The sequence below is a fragment of the Quercus robur genome, chromosome 6 (genome assembly GCF_932294415.1).
Source record: "Quercus robur chromosome 6, dhQueRobu3.1, whole genome shotgun sequence".
Taxonomy (NCBI): Eukaryota; Viridiplantae; Streptophyta; class Magnoliopsida; order Fagales; family Fagaceae; genus Quercus; species Quercus robur.
The window spans coordinates 53493680-53515456 of NC_065539.1; the positions used below are offsets into that span (position 1 = coordinate 53493680).

The following is a 21777-nucleotide window of genomic DNA, read 5'->3' on the forward strand; positions in this document are numbered from 1 at the left end:
GGATCAATTGTGATATCTTCCCGTCTTGTGCATGGGCTAGCGTTGTAGATACATTATGTTGAGTATTTTTCAAGTAATATATGATTGTTTTAGTCCTACAAAGTGATCAATATATATTTTTTATGTACGTTACTGTCCGTATATGAGCAAAATGAGTGGTAAAGATCATACAAATTGGACAACTAATTTTGCTTGTATATATTGTCAAAATTTTAGTTTGAAAACCAATTTCATTCTTGGTTTTTTTTTTTTAATTTTTAATATTGATTACATTTGTTTAGTTTACACAATACACATGTTTTAAATTACACAAGAAATATTAAAAAAAAAATTGTGTATACGAAACACTAGAAAATGTTCTCAAACTCATTTTCAATGTCGTTACCAAACACTGGTGTAGACATCAAAATTTTATGATGTATTCACAACCGTCTAATTGTTCATGATAAAACATTTGTGATCAAATTAATCTCCAATTGATGATGTGGACGATCAATGAATGAAATCAAGTCACGTGGCAACATCAAATGAAGAAAGCCATATGGCAGCATCAGAAGAAAAGATCTATATGAAAAGTTCTTATTAAATAAAATACCAAATTAAATTCATAATTCAACTCTCAATAAATGCTGAGAGAAAATTCCAAATTAAATACTATTGAGTTACCTATAAATAGAAGCTTCTCATATGAGAAAAAAATGAGAACACTTAGAGAGAAAACACTACCGACACTGTGACAAAATAGAAAGTCATCTCTAAAATTCATAAGAATTCCATTGTTTATTAAGGCCTATTCCTACTTCTTCAAATCAAAGTAGGGATTCTCTTTTAACCTAGTTCGAGATCAAGCTATCAGCACTCGCATTAAATCAAGCACGTTCAACTATTCATTCAACTTGGAGACATCAAAGCACGATTCAAGATCAAGCTTCATAGCCCCTTTGGATCGTTATGTTTCTTGGAAATTAAATCGGAGGAATTTATTATACTCTTTCATTGTAAAGATTTATACAGAAAATTGTACTCACATATATACAAATCAAATACAAGTTTATTATTTGTTACACTATTTCGTGATCGTGTGATTTATCTTTTACGAAAATTGTGTGTACAATCAGAAAAAGAGATAGTTTTCTAGAAAATGCTTTCTAGAAAATGAAAAAATTTCCAAGAAAAGTTATTGTTGAAACAAACAAAGCATTATATTTGTTTGGGCTCTAGTTTCTTCTTTCTCTTTTTTTTTCTCCATTTTTTCTTTTTGGTTGAGAAATATGCAAAAAAGAAAAGAAAAAAGAACTCTCCTATGATTTTTGATTTTTGTGTAAATAATATGAGCTGAATGTACTCTCATTTTATGTGAAAATAATATGAACCTATGTTATTAAATAAGTACCTCACTCTTAGGGGCGGAGGGACATATAGTCCTAGGGGGCCATGGTCCCCCAAAATTTTTGAAACCCTTATAGTATTGTATAAAAATAAATTGGGCCTCTACAAAATGTAATGATTGGCCTCTCCAAAAATTTTTATAGAGGCAAGATTACTCGTAACTTAGTTTAAATCATATCATACTAAAAGAAAAGATAACCAAGCGGTCCACCTACTTGTATTACATGCCCAAAAAACTGGAGTTTTCTAAACTATTGGATAGAAGATAGTCCCTGGTTTTAGAGTTTCAATTAGCTATGGATGTTCATCATCTTCACAGTTCATGCTCATTTTTTATTGTTGTTTTGCTTTGTTTTTGAATAATGAAAACTTATGACTTTCCTTAAAAAAATGTCACAAATGTTAGTCCAGTGTTAGTTTTTTGGGAGGAGGAAATGGAATAGAAAGGAACGAAAATAATAATTTTAGAATATTCTTTTCTTTCCTTATTTGAGAGTTTTATTCCCTTGTTTGAGAGTTTAAGGCCTTGTTTGGGAGGAGAGAATGAAATGGAATGGAAATGAATGAAAAGAATAAAGGATTTACAAATGTCTTCCTCCACTCTAATATACTACTTAATCCTTGATGTCATATCTTGCATGTCCTTAGTTGGTTTTTTCATAAAGGATTGTACGAGCATCAACCCTAAGGGTTAGCCCGCCTTTAAGGTCTTAACTGAGAAAACCTCATTGCATTTGCAGGGGTCAACTTTAGCATTAGCAACCCTTATTTGCATAGACATAATGTGTCCATCTCCTTCAATTCAGTCATCGGTTGTTAATGACTAAAAAGATATGAAAATCATAATAATTTCTTTCCAATAATAAATGGTACTGTTGAATTTGAACTCATCAGCCCTTCACAGTTCACAGTGCCACATTAAAAGGAAAGTAAAGTAGGGCTTTTAGTCAATACAATTTATAAGTTATAAATAAAGACATTCCGGTTTGTATTATTTTTTGTTTAATTTCGTACCTTTTTAGTGCCTAAATAATTGTCGATTAAATTTTCGCTAAAACTATTAAATCTTTTTGTTAATATTGGCCAAATTCAAATTGAATAAATATAGTTTTTTGTATTACACATACAAGTTTTTAAAATATTAAATTTGCATTTTAAATTGTTTTATGTTTTGGTCTTTTATCTTACTGTACATAGTATAATTATAATATGTATAAATAAAATAAAATAAAATAAAAAGGTAAATTTCATTCACATATGATTAGGGACCAAATTGGTAAATTTTGAAAAATCTTGGATATGATTAGTATTAGCCCAAACCTTGTGGTATGTTGATGAAATTTATTCTTAATTTTTATTTTTATTTTACAAATGAAGATATCCAAACCTCTTCGAGTATTTAATTATTCTCTTAAGTATATACAGTCCTCCATCTTACACGCACTAGGTTATTATAAGGAGAAATCCCATGGGGTAGCTCCAAAATGCTGGTAAGAGGTTTCAAATTTATGATCTCATGGATATCATGAAACTTTAGAAATTAAAAATTTTTTTTAAAAAAATTAGTCTTATATTTGTTTGGCCTTTTCAAGAACAAATTTTTGCCCCGCCACTTATTCAATGAGAGCAATTTTAGGCCAAGCCTAATTAATAACCTTTATTTGGTATAATCTAAACATGGACCAAGACCAATTAAGGATTCACAATTCAGGCACGTTAACTTCAATTGTGTGTAGTATAATTTGCCCCACTCTCCCTTAAAAGTAACTATGCATGATTTTTTAGTAGAGTTATAGTGTGTCTTTGTGTTAGAATTCATTTCCCTCTCTATTGTGCGTGTGTGTGTTTGTTTGTCAAAAAAAAGAATGGATATTGTCTCATATTTCTTAAGAGAGTGTGTTGTGTGTAGTATAACTTACCACACCCTCCCTTAAAAGTTACTATGATTTTTGAGTAGAGTTGTAGTGTGTTTTGTGTAAAAACATCTTTCCCACTCCCTTGTATGTGTGTTTGTTTCTAAAAAAAAAAAAAAAAAAAAAAGAAAGAAAGAAAGAAAAAAGAAAAAGGAAAAGGATGGTGCCATTTTTTTCAAAGACAAGACAAGTAGACAACCATTATGACCCATGGCCAAAAGTTTGAGAGAAAGATGAAAGACACAGCAAACCAACCCAAGTATTCATCCATCATTCACTTTCTCTAGAAGACAAGAGGAAATTCCAAGGAATTATTAAGCATGGTAAATGCAAGGCATCTAGCTATCAGATGGAAGAAGAGAAACGTGGGTGTATATATATATAAGTGTCTTAGCATTTAATCAAACTATTTTATTTATCATTTCTTACTCATGAGATACTCCAAAAACCTTATAAACTAATAAAGTGATGAATTGAGCTAAGAAATTTTAAGTTGAGTAGTGTTTATTGCACATAAATTGTATTACACAATTTTACACACGTTCTAAAAAACAACTAAAACTTAACCTAAAGTCACAATTTTTAGATAAAAATGAACCCTTTTGTATTTACGAATTATGACACATCCTTCAAGCTTATTAGAGCACTGCTATTTTAGCTTTATCAAAATACAAAAATTACTCTACAATAGTGAAGGTATAGCTAATTATTTTAGCTTTAGAGCTATAGTACGCAGCTATTTTTGGCTGCGTACTATAGCTTGAAGCTAAGCAAAAAAAATATTTTTTTATTCCCACTAGCATTGAAATAATATTTCTTCTCTTTCTTTCTCTAATTCTTTTTCTATTTCTTTTCTTTCTTTCAATTCCCATTATCCTCATCACAAACTCTCATCGATTCCCATCATCTTCATTAGAAAAAATGATTTAGCTTCACCGATTCCCATTCTCATCCACAAACTCTCACCGATTCATCAACCTCCTCATCGCCACCACCGAAACTCACGCATCATCGCCGAAACGGTTCGTGGTTGTGCTGGCTCGTGGATTGGAGTGGTTATCACTCATGGTTCGGAGTAGGTCGTATCGGCGTGGTGGGTTTCGGCATTGGGCGCATCAGTGTGGATTGGAGTGGGTCTTTCTTGCTCGTGGGTCGGAGTGGGTTTTAGTTTTGGGTTGCTGGATTTTCGGGTTGTTGTGGTGGGTTTCGGCGTATCAACATGGTGGGTTTCGACGTTGGGGCGCATCGGCGTGGATCGGAGCAAGTCTTTCTTGCTCGTGGGTTGGAGTGGGTTTCGGTTTTGGGTTGCTGGATTTTCGGGTTGCTGTGGGTTTATTTTGTGGTGGTTGTGGGTTTGTATTATTTTATTATAGTAGATATATTATTTTATTGTAATGTTTATATTATTTTACTATGTTGAAAGCTACAATAAATCCACTATTACTAGATGTTTTGTAAAATGAGTATGTAAAATAAATAAAATAACTTTTTATGATACTAAATAACTAAAAAAATAGCTTCATTGCTATGGATGCGCTTAGCTTCATCTTTCGAAGTGTCCCCCAAGAAACAAGAAACAAGCCTTTTTACAATATTACGTTATTTAAATATTAATCACACAATCTTGGATAAAAAGGTTTGATTGCTAAAGATAAATACGTCTATATCATTCCATATTGGTGTGGGCCTTTATTTCATAGAATTTTAGGTGTACCATCAGCTTTACCCAATGCTTATATCAAAAAGAAAATTAATGATTATGACAATACGATTAGGTTTTAGGTGTACCACCAGCTTTACCCAATGTGTGTAATAGTGTTACTAAAACATCTCGGTATTGAATAGCCACGACTACAAGTGAATTGACTAGACTAGAGCAACACTTTCTATTACATTATTGCAGTCTGCAAAACGTTTTTATTATAAAAACATCCTAGAGTGAGAATTGAGAATTTAATCTTTAGCTTTTCAAACTGTAAGTTTTAATTGGTTACTTTTTATACTATAAGATTTAATTTCACTTAAAATAAAAAGAATTTATCTCACAGATTAAAATTTTATTTTTTATTTAGTAGAGTATAAAGTATAACCTCAAAGGTTACATTGAATACAGCTTTCAATTTATAATATTTAATCTAATGCATAAAGTAGATCAATTTCATGTGAAGAACAATCTAAATACCTAATACACGAGAAATCAACATGAAACTAATTAGTCTTTGGAGGAATACTTTCTATATATCATATATCTCCCTCCATTCATGGATTAGTATAATGAGGCATTGGCGGGGGTTGTGACCGGTGCCACTTTTTTGGTGGCGGCGGCGGCGGAGGTGGCGGTGGTGGTGGTGGAGGAGGAGGAGGAGGAGGAGGAGGAGGAGGAGGTGGTGGTGGTGGTGGTGGTGGTGATGGTGGCGGTGGACTTCTAACTGAGCAGCCAAATGTACCACAGTCAACAGGATCCGCATAGAAAGAAAAACATTCCTCTGGTGACCTTTGCAATGGCCTATCTGGAATACAATTCTTCTTGTCATCTTTGTCAGGCAGCTTCAAGCACACGGGTGGTTCACCACAGAAATAGTTATATGAGTAGGTAAAGTTCTCCAACTTAGGCAACATGCATATACTCGGTGGAATCACACCTGACAACTTGTTATGCGCCACATCCAATTGCTCCAAGCTCTTCATTTTCCCTATTGATTCAGGCAAAGTACCAACCAACTCGTTAAAGCTCACATCAAACACTGTCACTTTGTCTAGCAACCCTATCTCTGGGGGCACACACCCTTTTAATCCACTGTTCATTAGTATAATCTCATTCAAAGTGTCCTTCATGTTCGACAAACTCGAAGGCAAGCAACCATTAAGGTTGTTGTTGGCAAAAACAATCACTGAAACTGTAGAGTTGCCTATGTTTTCAGGTAAAGATGTTTGGAACTTGTTGTTGTTGATGAACAAAGCATCGAGTTTCAAGTCGAAAAGGCGTGAAGGGATGCTTCCTTGGAATTCATTGAATCGGATATCAAGGAATATGAGTGAAGGAATGTAAAGAACAACTGAAGGGAATGGACCAGAAAATTGGTTATTACTAATGTCAAACTCATGGAGAAGGTGAAGGTATCGAAAGCAATCAGGGATAGTGCCATAGAAGCGGTTGGAGTTTATGTGGAAGAAAGCAAGGTCAGTCAAGAGGCCTAGTTCTTCTGGTAGTGTACCGGCTATGTCAGCATGGTTTAGGTCTATTCCAGCCACTGTCATAACGTGAGGGTCATCTGGGGCTGGCGCACAGTACACACCAGTGTAATTGCAGACATTTGGGCCACACCAATTTAAGGTAGAGTTTTTGGGGTCAGAGGTGATTGAGTGTTTCCATGCTTGGAGGGCAGTATAAGCCTTTAGGAGTCTTGGGTTTGGGAGTGGTGGTTGTGGTGGTGGAAAGTTTGAAGCTTGGTGAGAGGGCTTGGAGAGGAATATGAGAGAGAAGATGCCCCAAAGGGCTAGAGTGAGAAGTGGGTTAGTCTTCATTTTGAAAAACATGCCATGTATTGGTATTGGGTTGTTCATTCTTGTATGATGTTTGAGGCAATTAGACCCTGATTTATAGAAGGGTAAAGAAGAAGTTTTGATGGTGATAGCGATTCATAGCATAAGATATGGTGTGTAAGTTAAAAAGGTTAATCAAACTTTGACAATAATATCTCAGTTTTCATTTTCCTTGTGATTATTTTGTAGGTAGAGTGGGGTATTGTAATTATTGGAGTACAGAAGTACTAATATGTTTTATATTTGAATTTGACTCATTATTAAGAAGGTGAGACGAATGTTCACATTTCACACTTCCTCTCTGTATATATTTTATAAGCTTTTCTTCTTTTGCATGGTTCACTGTAATGCACCAGCATGGCCTTTGTTTCTCGTGGAAAGTAGGAATGCAGTTTGGTAGCTGATCTTACCAAAAACACGGTTCTTAAACCTGTTTGGTTTATTATATTGGTTCAACTCAAGGCTGGATTATTCAACAAATTAGGAGTATAACATATATTTTGCAGCTATAATAGTAATTGTAATTTTTCAAAGTGGGTCGTTTAACAAAGATATTAGATGGTGTCCCTAGTCTCAATTCAAATAGTTTCCTAGGACCCGAGACAAGGTCATGAAAATGGCAGGCATCAGAATACAGAAGAAAAATTTGTTAGACATATATTAAATGCCGGTACTTTCAACAAAGAATTGGGAAATGAATCTTAGGTTGATTTGTCAATCACCAGATGGGACTTAATCTACTTTAGTATTTTAAGTTTTAACCAATGGGACCCCCATGCAGTAGCTGAAGGCCTAGTGGGGGATATGTTCGGATCTTGTTTGGTTATCCGCAAGGCTCACCATCTTAAATTATGAAAGTCATGAAAAAAATATATATTGTCATGGTTGTTGGAGATTAATAATGAGATTATGATTTCACAACAGAAATGAGCTATAATTTATTATTGTATGTCCATTATTTTTATTATTATTTTTTTTAGTCATACATTGCACCCATTGACGCAGTAAATGGTTCTAAAAATTCAGAAAAACATTTTCTATTACAACTTGGTTTTGTTTATTTCATAGTTGGTTGGATTAAGCGTACTTTTGACGAGCAAGGAAGGCTACAATGAGAGAGTTAGCAGTCTTTTCAATCTGAACCTATCGAATTAAACCACTGACTTTGTGTGGTGTTTTGATTCTTGTGAACCCAAACCGACATTTTAAATTAACCATGGAGGCACATTGACCCGATGGAAGGTTTTAGTATTACAGCAGGCAGCTGACTTTATGTAGTGTTTTATTTTTTTTAATGTGTGCTGTGCCTCTTATTTTTTTTTGAAGCCGTGCTATGCCTCTTATTGATGACTGCAGGCAGCTGATTTCCCAGATAGCCTAAGTCCGGATTGATCACTGCTTTCGTGAAGCAAATATGTGTGCTGGCCTCTTGGCCCGATTAGGAACTAAGCATGATAGGACTTTTGTTTTGTATAATGATCCACCTGTGGATCTTTGGGAGCTCTTAAGCTCGGACAAAGAGGGTCTGTATCATAACAGAACCATCATTGAACATCCCTTTCCCCTTAATTCTTCGTTAATGCATTTTCCTCAAAAAAAGGAAAAAAAAAAGAAAAAGATAAAAAAAAGGACAAACCTAAATACATACGTTTAAATGAACACTTTATTTATTTGTTTCTTTGTTGAAAGTTGGTTAAAGTAATCGGTAAATAAGCTTTAAAAAATCGTCCAATTGAAAAAAGAAAAAAAAAAAAGAAATGCCAACATATATATATATATACATATCATGAAAGAAACACCTACATATACCTTTTTTTTTTTTTTTTTTTAACGAACTAAATGCTTACATATACATTCTCTTGTATTGTTCCCAAATTTAATAAAGAGGTTCCATGAAAAAGCAAAAAGGGAGAGAGCCAATTTTGAAAACATTTGAATGTGTGTATTTTACACCATTTATTTTTTCCAAGCAAACTTTATATATACTTGAGATCATAGACTGAGTTAAGTCACCTAGCAGAGCAGGTAGACTTTAATAAGAGCTACTATGTCTCAGTTGCGTGGTCTATTCAAGCATGCTTGAATTAACACAATTTTCTTTTTCTTGTGATCTAAAATTCAATTAATTAGAACCCACTTGAGAGTTGAAATTTGTGAGAGAGAGAGAGAGAGAGAGAGAGAGAGAGAGGGAGAGATATGAAGTTAATGACCACTAACTATATAGAAGGAGGAGAAGACAAATCATGATATAATAGAAAATTGTACCACACAGAGCACTGAGAAAGAATTTAAACGAGCCTAGCTAGAAATCATAGAAATTGTATTTGCATTTCCAAGTTTCCAACTCTAGACGAATGCAAAGAATGAAGTTTAGGCCTAAGAGGAAGCCAGTCATACAGTTCTAGCAAAATATGAAACTTTTATATGAGCCTAAATAATGCAGCCATGCTTAATGGCAAGTTAGCTGAAACATAAGCATTCCCAAGCCAAGAAGGAGTCACTCTCAATGTAATAGTCAATTTAAAAGAATGATTACAATACAAAGCAATATATCAGTTTCTAGAATGTCGTTTCCTAAAGTCTTTTTTTTTTTTTGAGTAAAGTTTCCTAAAGTCCATAATACCAAACTCTTAAGACCAAATCATTTAATTAAGCAAGAAGAGGTCAGCAATTGTCAACAACAACCTTGTACACCGTCAGAGATGTGGATTAAAAACACGATGTTGAAAAAATAGAAAGAAACTTAAGAAAGATGAGGTAATTAGATTTTGAAACTAAGTGGCACCAAGAGAAAATCAGCATAGCACTTAACATGAATTTGATTGGTCACAGACGGAAAAAAGTAATAGTGCCAATTAAAGCCTAAAGGGTTAGTAATAGGGACCCTCAGGACCTTTTTCTGCTTATTTTGCTTGTAATCAGCACAAAGAAAGAAAGAAGAGAGAAGGAGGAAAAAAAAAATCCAAAAAGAATATGCCGGATGACTAGATGAGCATTATTAGTAATTTTTTTGAATGATTAAGTTTGGCTACAATTCTCATTGAAAAAATTTACATAATTATATATTTTGAAAATCTAACTGTTAGATTGCATATTCTTTATACTCTTTACACACATCAAATTTTGTGCTAGTCGGATTTTATTTACTTATCAATCCATAAACTTATTTGTTATGCATATATAATTTTAGACTACAATTTTTTTTTTTAATTTAAACATTTGATTGATGACATAGTTATTTGTCTTTAATTTTCTGAAAATTTAGCATGTATGAATGATATAAGAAGAAAATGTAATCTAATGGTAGATTTGTCAAAATTCATATCTAATAAAAAGATATTGAGTGGAGTTGTAGAACTATGAATTCACTTCCAAGTTTATTGCCAAATTTTGTCATTCTTTGAAAGGGAAAAGACATTAAAAAATATAAACATTGAACTATGAATTTCTTCTCCAAAACGCCATATATATACATATATACACACACACTTGTATATCTAGAAGATTTGCGTTTATTTTGGCTTTTCTTGCACACAAAAATAAAACTCCTCCTTTTTTTGTAGTACATTAAACAAATAAGCAATTAGAAGGAAAAAAAAAAAATCCAAACACACTCTATTAATAGGTGTGAATTTACCCATCAATATTCAATATTTATATAAAAGCATAGACTTCATGCAAGAGAACATAAGGTCTTGCCATGTGGCACTCTAATTTTGCAAATGTTGTGGATTGTTAAATGAAATGCCTTTTTTTTTACTATTACCAAAATAAAATATACCAGAGATTGACACAGTATTTGAAAGAGAGAGAAAGAGGAATCTGAAGAACTGCCACTTTCGTCATACTAGCCTTTGACCACCGTCAAGCCGTTGAAACCCCTATGAGTATTTTTTTATTTTTTTTTGTTAATTAGGGGCTTAAATATGATTTTGGTTTATGTAATTTGGTTAGATAGTTTTTGTTTTGGGTATATAAGTAGAGAGAATATTTGGTGTGCAATGTAAAGCCATATCCTACCATGGTTTTAAATCATCTATAAGACACATGCATATGCACTTGCCCACGCTATGTCTTAATGTCACACTGTTGATGAGTGAAAGACGGTGAGAGAGTTTAACATACATTCATTTCATGATATGCAATTTGTAAACATAACATAACATAAATTAGTTGATTTTTATGGTCCAATTACTCTTTTACATTTTTTTTTTCATTTTTTTTTTTTAAACTAATTAATCTTACCTTGAGAAAGCTATAAATGTGCAGTGAAACTACTAAACTAAATATTAATATCTCAAAATGTATATGTTTCTTTACTTTAATTTAGTTTACTTTTTCTTTATAATATATGTACAACATTTTCTAAAACCGTCTTACATAAAATATTACAAAATTATCCGTGCATCACACAGGCAACTTCCTAGTTGTACTAATTGAAGGCCTTTTTTTTGTGTATGTTTCTAGTATTTTAATTTTTTTTAAACTTTATCTTTTTTTAGAGATAATTTCAATCAATTGAGCAAATTGAAACTCACATTTAAAACTTTATTTTATATCATTAAAAGATAAATGAAATAAAAAACTATATCTTTTTTCTTTTGATCAAATAAAAGCCTATATCTTAGGTTTTTATAATGGACAATGCTTTCTCCCAAATAAAACCATTCACGTGTTAATCAGGATCAAAACACTTCGTTGAAACTGTATGATAGAATATTTAAAATAAGTGCTAACAACAAATTATATGAAATTATCATGATAAAGATAAATATAAGCTACAGTAGGAATAGAAAGATTTTTATATTAAAATACGATAGCTATACATATGATCTACAATTTTTATTTATTTATTTATTTGAGGTAAAAGATTTTCAAATTTTAGTGTATGTAGAATTGTTGCTGCACATAATGCGGGTTACATGCTAGTCTCTCTCTCTCTATATATATAAATAGGCAAAATTTAGAGAAAATCCAATTAGATTTTATAATTGAAGTCTAATTTTGCGCTGTGTGTCATAAATTATTTATTTTTAGAAAGAGTTTTTTTTTTTTTTTTTTGAGAAACAAACACACACATAGGGGAGAGAGAGTTTTACTTCTTAATTTTGAAGTCAAATGTGGGACCACATCATAAATATTTATTCAAGTGAGTTATTACATACAAAAACCAAAGACTTTAAAATTAATGAACATAAAAAAAATTTAAAAATGGACAATTTATATTTTCTACTTAATAATATTCTTATAAGAATGACTATCAATAATATTTAAATTATATATGTAAATATTATACTATACATTTTAATATATATCTTTTAAGTATATCTATGCATATGCATACACGTGAATACATTAATGGATTTTGAGTTGTCATTGAGGAATTTTGCTTCGAATTGGCTTAAAAATAAACCCTTTCATTTTATAATTTCAGTTTACTTGTAAAGTGAAGGAAATTACAACGAAAGCCTTACAAACAAAAATGAGGCCTTGCAGTTCCCCAAGATGACGACTTATCACACATGCAATTTCTTTGGCCCAATTATTTGGTTGCAGCGTTAGGTTGCCTCTTTTACCTCCCAATCGGTTATTCCTGTCTCTTGTTTATCACACATGAATTGGACCTCAGGGCCTTTGCTTTCTTCTTCTTAGTAATAGTCATTTAATTGAAAGAAAAAAAATCATTTGAATTTGACTTAATGGATTAAGGTTCTTATTAGTTTATTATTATTGTTATTAAAGTAATTTCTAATGCTGGTTTTGTTTTGTTTCAAAGCAATTTGTGATCAACCATGACAATTCTACTTAAATGTGACCATAATACCTTCTTACCTTTTAAGATGCAATTTCTAGTATATAAAAGATTAACATATATTTGTCATTTTCCATGATTTCTTCACTTGGGTCTAATTTTGTGACTTCAATAATAGTTGTAACAAAAATTGTTGGCATCATAAAAGCTAGGAACAGCAAAATGCCCTCGTCATATTAATATATATATATATATATATAAATATATAATAGGTGCTCCCAGTTATTATATATATCATGAGCGATACAGAAATGGATACAATTTCAAGATTGTTTGCGAATACATTATTATATTTAAGTTTGATTAGTTTAATAGTTGAGACTTAAGCCTAAATTTAATGTTAGGAATCCTAGGCTAGGATAACTTTACTTGTCTATTAATGAATATAAACATTTTTTGTTGTCAAAGTTCAAATTATTTGTAAATAGTTTAATTAGTTTACAAAGCCCTTTAATTGAATTATAAAAAGAAAAACTCCCTAATTGAGACGGATGAAATCTATTGTCTACAATGGGGGATAACAAAAAGGGATAGCAAAAATGTTGATTGCTTCACTTATCTTTTATCGATTCGTCTCGCGTTGATTTTTTTCATCTCAAAGAAGTAATGGAACTAGAACGAGTTTTGCTTGCCTCATCCTGAATGTGTATATACACATATATTTGAATTATTTATATATAATTTTTTTAATGCATATCTTAGTTATAATGTGTTTTTTTTAATACATATTCCATTAATAATTTGAAATCACTTAGTAGGAGTTATCTCATTAGGAATTGTAAAAACCTCTAAACCCACCCCAAACTCAACTTGCCCCACTCTCATTCTCATATCGAGCAAATTTTTCTTGCACCGAAGAAGAAATGGGACACCCATAATTGAATTACGCCTGACCTCATTGTCATCTCTAATTAAAAAAAAAAAAAAAAAAAAAAAATTACTATTATTTTATTTGTCACAATAGAAGTATTCCCCAAAACGCATCGTATCGCTCCCTCCCTCCTTGTTCCTTTTCAACATAGATAGAAAGAGACCCCAAACCAATCAAGCAGGAGGTGCTAGTGCTGTGAGAGAGAGAATATCATTCAGCTTTTTCTTTTTGTGTCAAAGAGCTACCCCATAAACCCTACTAATACCCCCACAAACCAAAAAGAACAAAAACAAAAACAAAAACAAAAACGAAGAATGAGTGAAGCAACAGCAGAGCCAAAATCGGGTGCGGTAAGCTCATCGGGAGGTGGTGGTGGTGGTGGTGAGATGTCTTTGAAAGACAAAGGCAATGAGTTTTTCAAAGCTGGGAATTACCTCAAAGCCGCTGCTTTATACACCCAAGCCATCAAGCTTGACCCTTCTAACCCCACTCTTTATAGGTAAGGTTACCCTTAATTTTTTTTAGCATTTCTGGTTAAAGTTTGATGCTTTCGTAGAAATTTTTAATTTTGGTTTCTGGGTTTCAAAGTTAACTTGATTCTGTCAAATGGGTACTTTGCAAATTTCATTTTGCTGGGTTCTTTTTTTTATTGTGATTTTGATCTCTGTTAGTGGTTTTACTTCACTGTTTACGTGGTATATCGGTTTATCACTTTAGAAGCTTTACGTACGCTGGAAATTGAAATGGGTTTTGTTTGTGTTTGTTATGCGTTTATGCATTTGAGCTTTACAAGGAGACAATGTGGATTTAAATTTTACATAAGCTTTGTCCTTGGATGCGAGGCAGTATAATGTACTGGGGGGTTTTAGCTGTTGATGAGTTTTTGAGGCCAGTGTGCGATTAAGTGATGTCTATAAAACTTAGTTTTTACAATTACACGCGAGATGGGACACCGCTCGAATTGTTCATAATGATTTGGCATAAGCACCCTGTTGTTGCTGTTTAACATAGTTGGACACTAGCGAAACGACAGTTGGTTTTTGTGCTTTGTGAGGAAGTTAATATGACATAAGGGAGATGGAGGCATCAGCCAACCAATAAAATGATCTCATTTTGCATTGGTTGAAGAGAGATGTATTCAGTGCAGGCCCATGGTTATTCAATTCTTCATTGCAAGGTTTGGATAATTTCTGCTTGATGTACTCAGTCACCTTGAGTATCACACAATTGGACAAGATCATGATGTTACTCTGAAGATAATGCTTTTGAAGAGGAGGGATTTGAAAGCAGCCAGTGCTTTTCTTATCAAGTGTGAATTTACTTTGGGACATAATTTGGATTTGGTAGATCCCTGATGGTGTGTAATAAAGCCTTCTCCACAGTGGTTATTTCCAGCATGCTTGCCGTCTGTAGTTCCTTATTCATTGACCACAGCCTTCATTTTTCCTGATCACATTTATGCATTTACTGAGCTACCTATGGAAAAAGATGTAGAAGATAAGTATGGCTGCTAAGATTAGAATCTAGATGGGTATTCATGTCAGTATGCATAAATATGAAATGGTACTTTGCTTTAGCATTTAGATACTGAAATTGCAGATTGATCAGGAGAAGTATCATGGTAGGATAACCATCACCCTAAACTTACATTGTATAGTAGCTAAGATTAGAATCTAGATAGGTATTCCTGAATGCATATGTTGTGTAAACAACCTTTTCATTTATAATGTTCCATTATTGGCCAGCAACCGTGCTGCTGCATTTCTACAGTTGGTTAAGCTTAATAAAGCACTTGCCGATGCTGAGACAACAATTACACTGAAACCCCAGTGGGAAAAGGTACGTATATACATGCAAATGAAACATTAATTGTACTTGATGTCCTAATCTCTTCCTTAAACAGTACTGATTTGATGCACCTACAGGGATATTTCAGGAAAGGATGCATATTAGAGGCCATGGAACAATATGATGATGTATGTTTTAAAGTTACTATTATTTTTATTTTCTGTGACAATGATTCTTCTGAACCAGGGCTCGTGGTTTTGGTATTTTGCTACTGATGTTTATCCTATCCACATATTGTAGGCCTTAGCTGCCTTTCAAACAGCTTTGCAATACAATCCACAAAGTTCTGAAGTTTCAAAAAAGATTAAGAGGATTTCCCAGTTGTCGAGAGACAAAAAGAGAGCTCAAGAAGTGGAGAACAAGAGATCCAATATTGATATGGCAAAACATTTGGAGAAGTTGAAATCTGAAATGGTGAGTGTATTTTTCAAGCATAAACTCCAATTTTTCATATATTTTCTCTTGTTTTTTGTTGGTCTGTAAATATAGTGATTTAGACTCCGTTTCTTTTGACATAAAACAATTTCCCAAAATTGTATTCCAAATTTTCTGGTCTTGGTACAGCTGAAAACTTATTGTCAACAAAAAATGTTTTGCTGGTTATTGTTAAAAATAAAGACACTAAAAAAAGTGGAAAATATTTTAGGCACAAACCATTTTCCATATGTTATAGGAAATAGGATCCATAGCTGACCCCTAAAATTTTGGGACTCAGGCTTAGTTATTGTACAAGCAGTACTAAGGAGGGGAGAGGGGAGAGGGGGGGGGGGGGGGGGGAGTAATATAATTATAGTTATAAAATAGAGTGCCACTTGTCAAGGTGCAGCCGAGTGGTTGGAGGCTTGGGATAAGCAGTAGACCCAGACATCCTAGGTTCGATCCCCACTAGGAGTTCTTCTAGATTACTTTTCACCCAAAAAAGAGAGCATATCATTCCCATGAAGCCCCACCATATTCTTCCTATCTTCCTGTCGACGCAGCCCACCAGTGGCAGTGAGCCTCCATAACCTCAACTTTTCAGTTAAGACCTTCTCAGGTCTCATCCATCCCCACATCTACCTCTTGTCACTCTCCCATGAAGTCCCACTGTCCTTTCCCTTTCTCATTGCCTGCAGTTTGATTTCGTATCACTATGACCTCAAGAGGCTGAAAAGGTTCTCTGTGGTGAACAACGATATTCCAAAATTGGTGCCATCTGATTTGGAAAATTTTGGTTTATCCAAGTTTGATGTGAACAATGAGCTCTATTGGAAGCCCCTTGGGTCCAAGTTTCATTGAGGCTATGGTGTTGTTGAGCAATTGCTGCTAGAAAGTGAGGAGAATGTTGTTGGGTATTCTCTCAAAAATCCTAAAGTTGTGGTGGGACTGGGATGATAACCAAATTGACTGAATTTCCACAAAATCAAATCCAACTTTGATGAGAATTGGGGTTTGTTCTTCTTGGTTGCTTATACTTTCTGGGTTTAATATTTTTGTTTCTAGAATTGATTACTTTTGGTTCATTCTCAATTTTGAGCATGATTCCTATATCAAGAATTATGGGTAATTGGTGTCTAAAGAATTTGGCACTAAAAATTGTGATATTGGAAGATTTGTTTCTTGTAATTGGGTTGATGGTTTTATTTATGTGAAAGTGGCTGTTTCTAACTTATCCCCCCCCCCCCCCCCCCAAAAAAAAAAAATGATTGACTTTTAGGTTTTCATTCTGTAGCCAAAGTTTGCCCAAGGTATTTTTGGACTATTTAGGATTATTCATTGAGCTTTGCCTTGCAATATTTATAGGCTTAGCTGCATTTGTAATTTGATTGATTTTGTGTGAACCAACCAAAACATGGAAATTTTTTTCATGACTATTTTTGGGAGTCCAACCAAACCATGGAAGATAAGTAATTTTCATACTTTCCCATAGAATATGCTTAGGTCGAAACAAACAGAGCCTTAGCTTGACTTATTCTCGTTTTCTTTAATAAACTTTCTAGTAATAGTGATATAATATAGTTGTTTCTATTTGCTTTAATCTTTGTGTTCTGCTTTGTCATCTTTCCTTCTCTCTTATAGAGCAGTTTTATGTATCCTCTGAAACTGTCTAATGCAGGTAAGAGTTTACTACTTTATCAGCTACTTATGTTGAGACCATCAGTAGACCTTCTGGGGTAGGATTTGTTTTCAGTATTCACAAGGAGGACTAAATTGGTCATTATCTTTGCAGTCTGAAAAGTGGGGACCTGAAGAATCCTGGAAAGAGATTTTCTCTTTCCTTGTTGAGACAATGGAGACTGCAGTAAAATCATGGCATGAAACGTCTAAAGTGGATCCAAAAGTCTACTTCCTTCTTGATAATGAAAAGACCCAGACTGATAAATATGCTCCAGTTGTAAATATTGATAAGGTATTTAAACTATATCAATACTTTTTTTGCATATATAAGTTTGCTTGCTTATATTCAGTATGTTATGACCCATTAGTGTTGTTCAGGTTACATATGTGAACTCAACTTTGAATTTTTTTTTTAATCTTATCTAGCAATAAGTTTCTAACACTTACATGCATGTTCTCTTTGTCCATCATTTGCAGCTTGTATTTGCTTCTTACATATTTTTATTGATTACTTTTATCTTTTGCATGTGCCAGGCCTTTGAATCACCCCATACACATAGCAGTTGTTTTTCATTTCTTAGGCAGTATGCTGATGATTCTTTCTCCAGAGCGGCCTGTGTGGTGGCTCCCAAAAGTATCATATCTTACCCACAGGTAACTTTTAAGTTCTTCAGGACATGGATGTTTGATAGACAGGGACTTTATCATGTGACAAGCTGGATACCTCCCTGTATTTTATCCCCATGCTAATAGAAGCATGTCTCAAGATGTCTCAACTTTAATTTTGATGCTTACACTTGCTATTGTAAAGTGCTAAAAAAGTTTCTTCGTCTTCAGATTTTTACTATTGAATGGGCACTGCATAGAAAGTGCTTTAGGTCATTATATGTGTGTGTGAGGTGTAATGAAAATGGCAAGTGGTTAGTTGGTAACTTGTTGGAGGTCACACCACAAATTTGGGTTCTAGTATTTCTAAAAGTTTGAAATATGCCTTCACCTACTAACACAATTAATGGCTGATAGTTGCTTGTTGACAGTCAAAAACCCAAATGATGATTTGATGTGGTGCAGTGCAATTTACTATTTCTATATAGAATGTGGCTGATGGTTCCAAGTGTAATAACCGTTGAAAGATTAATCAGGCAGTTATGAACCTGCTTTAATTGATATGCCATTGCCCTAATTAGAAAGTTACAGATGTGAGCTGCTCTATCTGATATGCCCATATCTGTATTCCATAAAGAGCGATAACTTATTCAGTTGCCTAGGAAAAAAAGGCTTATGCAGTCTAGAAATTGAATGTGTAGTTGACATCCAGTACCAAAACACCCTTTTGCAGGTCTGGAAAGGTCAAGGATCTAGAAAGTGGAAACATGGGCAACACGATGGTTTCTTTGTTCAGTTTGAGTCCCCTTCCCTGCGACAGCTTTGGTTTATTCCCAGTTCCAGCGAAATGGGACAAACAGTGTGCAGGTTTTGTTTCTCTCTGTCTCTCTTGCATTCAATCTTATCCATCATGAGTGTTATCAATGATTATTAATTAGTTTAGAATACAGAAAAGTATTTCAATATTAGTTATCCTTAGTGTATCATTGCCAAAGCTGTTTTGAGACAAATGCTCTTCCTTTAATAAATGGGTCCAGTTACATTAATCATCAATTTTAGAAATTTTTTGATGAGAAATTGAAAAAACTGTCAAAAAAGTTAGTCACCTTTTCATTTTCTCATAAAAAATTTCCTAAAATGGTTTAATAATGTATGCCCTTAGGTCATACGTTAGTAAAACCCATAATAAAGGGTCTGGTTAATGTATGCAGCATACATTAATCATACATTTTATACTTTTAAGTATCAATTTCAGGAACGTGTATTACTTTTTGAAGCTAGTGATTTGATTGAACAGTCTGTAATGGCAGGTCCATCACATCTCATTCTTTTTTGTCTATACCCTGGTGAAAAGTGATAGTTTTTAATTTAAAAAAAGAAAAGAAGAAAAGTGATAGTTTTTAACTCCCTTGTGCAGCTTTCATACTGATCCATATTATTCCCCCAAATTCACCGAGTTATGGTTCGTTTTTCTTTTAAGAAGGGAAAATCGAGAAAGTGAAACTGATTTTTTTTGGGCAATCCCAGTAGATTGATTCCTCGTTGATTTCAAATCAAATTAATTCTTCATATTGATAGAGATTGGTTCCTTTTTTGAGTTTTAGGATGTAGCCCACTGCTTTCAAGGAAACAGGCCACTATGCATGTCCTCATCTTTTATTAATATAATCATTCAATAATTTATCATATAGAACTTTGTAGTAATCAGTGTCCAATTGAATAGCATTGATAGACTCCTTTACATACAATTTTTTCTTGTTAAAACATACAGAACCTTAATCTTAGGGCCCTTTTCAGGGATCCGGAGGTTCTTGACATCAGCGTCCATGAAGTGCTTCCACGTGTATTCAGGGAAATGCTGCCCAAATCTTAATACTCTTTCTTATCTTGGCATGGGATCCATCTCATAAATTTTGGAGGTCTGCTAAAGTTAGAGGGCTTTAAGTCAAAAGAAAGACACAACATCAGCTGTATGTGTTTTGCCTTGATTTGGTATGCAAGTTCCTGCTTTGATGTGGTAAATGCTTGCCAATAGGTGCTTTTCTTTGTCATATCACTCTTGTAGTCAGCTTTAAACTCTTGCTGAAAATTCTGCAGGCTTTTTGAGTGGTTTTGTTTTGCAGAGAATTTTTATTATATGATTGCTTTTCCTGTAATCTGATGAAAACGAGGGCTTTGGCCCTTGAACTAAGTGAGTCATTTCTGGTGCCGATTTTATATTACTAACATCAATGTCAGGAACTCTTGGAAGTAATTGGCTTAAAAGTGTTTAAAATGGCTATATCTTATAAATAGTGCTAATACAGGTATTCCAGATCTCCATTTATGTAATTTTCAATGAAACAATTTTTTATTTATTGGTCTGTGTTTACTCGTATATAAAAAACTTGTTACTGTGTTCCTCATTAATTGCGTTATTCTGATTGACTGATATTGTTAACTTCTAAATCATTCTTTTATCTTGATTTCTGCTTAAAGGAAAGATGAATTGGTGGTTTGGAACCTATCATCTTTCATGCTCATATATTGTGTGTTATTGTTCTGATAAGAGACCATCACATGTGTATCTCTTCAATTCTTCTATTACTTACATGCTTGGTGGTACATATGAGACCTTTAAAACCATATCTAAGCAATTGTAATTGTGTTTGGGAAAGTTGGTAATCTACTTAAGGATTAGTTAGGGTTCTAAAAAATGATTAGTGAATTACCATAGGCGTATATAAATTATATTGTGATATCACTAAACAGGAATTAAGGATGAATATTTCATCATCCTGAATTAGCTTTACCTAGATACAGGGAAATTCAGTTAGCTAACGTGGAAAGGATTTATAGTGTTTGTGTGATTCTTGCATGCATATTAACACTGTAATCAATTCTGAGTCAATTAAACGTGGTCATGTTTATTTTAAATTAGTGTACGAGAAACTGGACCTGAGAGTTGCAATGGTAAGCAAAGATAGTTGATGGTGAGATTTTATAAATTAAAGCAAGCGCCATATCTGACATACAAATAATTGCACAAATCAAGAGTGAAAAATGTGATATGGGTCTTGTTGATGGGGCTTCAGCATGGACAACGGATAAATAGGGGTGAGAATGGGATTAAGCCAGTTCGTACTGGGGCCATTTGATTTTGGTTTGGTTCATATTGATCTCCTAAAACCTGGAATTTTTTTAGCTTAGATCAGGATAAGACTTGGTAACTTGGTTGTGCTCTTCTAATAAAGCATATCCTAAATTTAGCTTCTCAAATGCTTAATGTGATAATCTTTGGAGTTGCTGAATACATGAAAGCAAATAGAGAGGCACTCACCTATTCAACTGAGTATCACAAAATAGGAAATAAATTTGAAGAGAACCATAACCAACAAGGGTTTAATAAAATTAGTAGAGGAAAAAAGAAGAAAAAGTAAGCAATTTCCAGTTATAACCAACAAGGGTTTAATAAAATTAGTAGAGGAAAAAAGAAGAAAAAGTAAGCAATTTCCAGTTATACTATAACTGGAAATTGCTTACTTTTTCTTCTTTTTTCCTCTATCAATTTTATATATAACTGGAAAATCGCATTAGTAGAATTAATAATAAAAAGAAATTGCTTACTTTTTCTTCTTTTTTCCTCTATTAATTTTATATATAACTGGAAAATCGCATTAGTAGAATTAATAATAAAAATGACATTTTATGTCAATTAA

At 33.3% G+C, this 21777-nt stretch overlaps 2 protein-coding genes across 2 annotated transcripts; one reads left to right on the plus strand and one right to left on the minus strand.

Moving 5' to 3' along the window:
• Positions 1-5338: 5338 nt before the first annotated feature.
• On the minus strand, positions 5339-6895 carry LOC126689499 (leucine-rich repeat extensin-like protein 6). Its single transcript, XM_050384711.1, has one exon. It carries the CDS (start codon positions 6864-6866, stop codon positions 5562-5564), a length of 1305 nt encoding a protein of 434 aa, XP_050240668.1. The 5' UTR covers positions 6867-6895; the 3' UTR covers positions 5339-5561.
• Positions 6896-13666: 6771 nt separating this feature from the next.
• Positions 13667-20436, plus strand: LOC126689500 (U-box domain-containing protein 70). Its single transcript, XM_050384712.1, has 8 exons — positions 13667-14027; positions 15274-15367; positions 15454-15504; positions 15617-15790; positions 17586-17765; positions 18008-18127; positions 18813-18946; positions 19877-20436. Exons 1-8 carry the CDS (start codon positions 13843-13845, stop codon positions 19950-19952), a joined length of 1014 nt encoding a protein of 337 aa, XP_050240669.1. The 5' UTR covers positions 13667-13842; the 3' UTR covers positions 19953-20436.
• The last annotated feature ends 1341 nt before the right edge of the window (positions 20437-21777 follow it).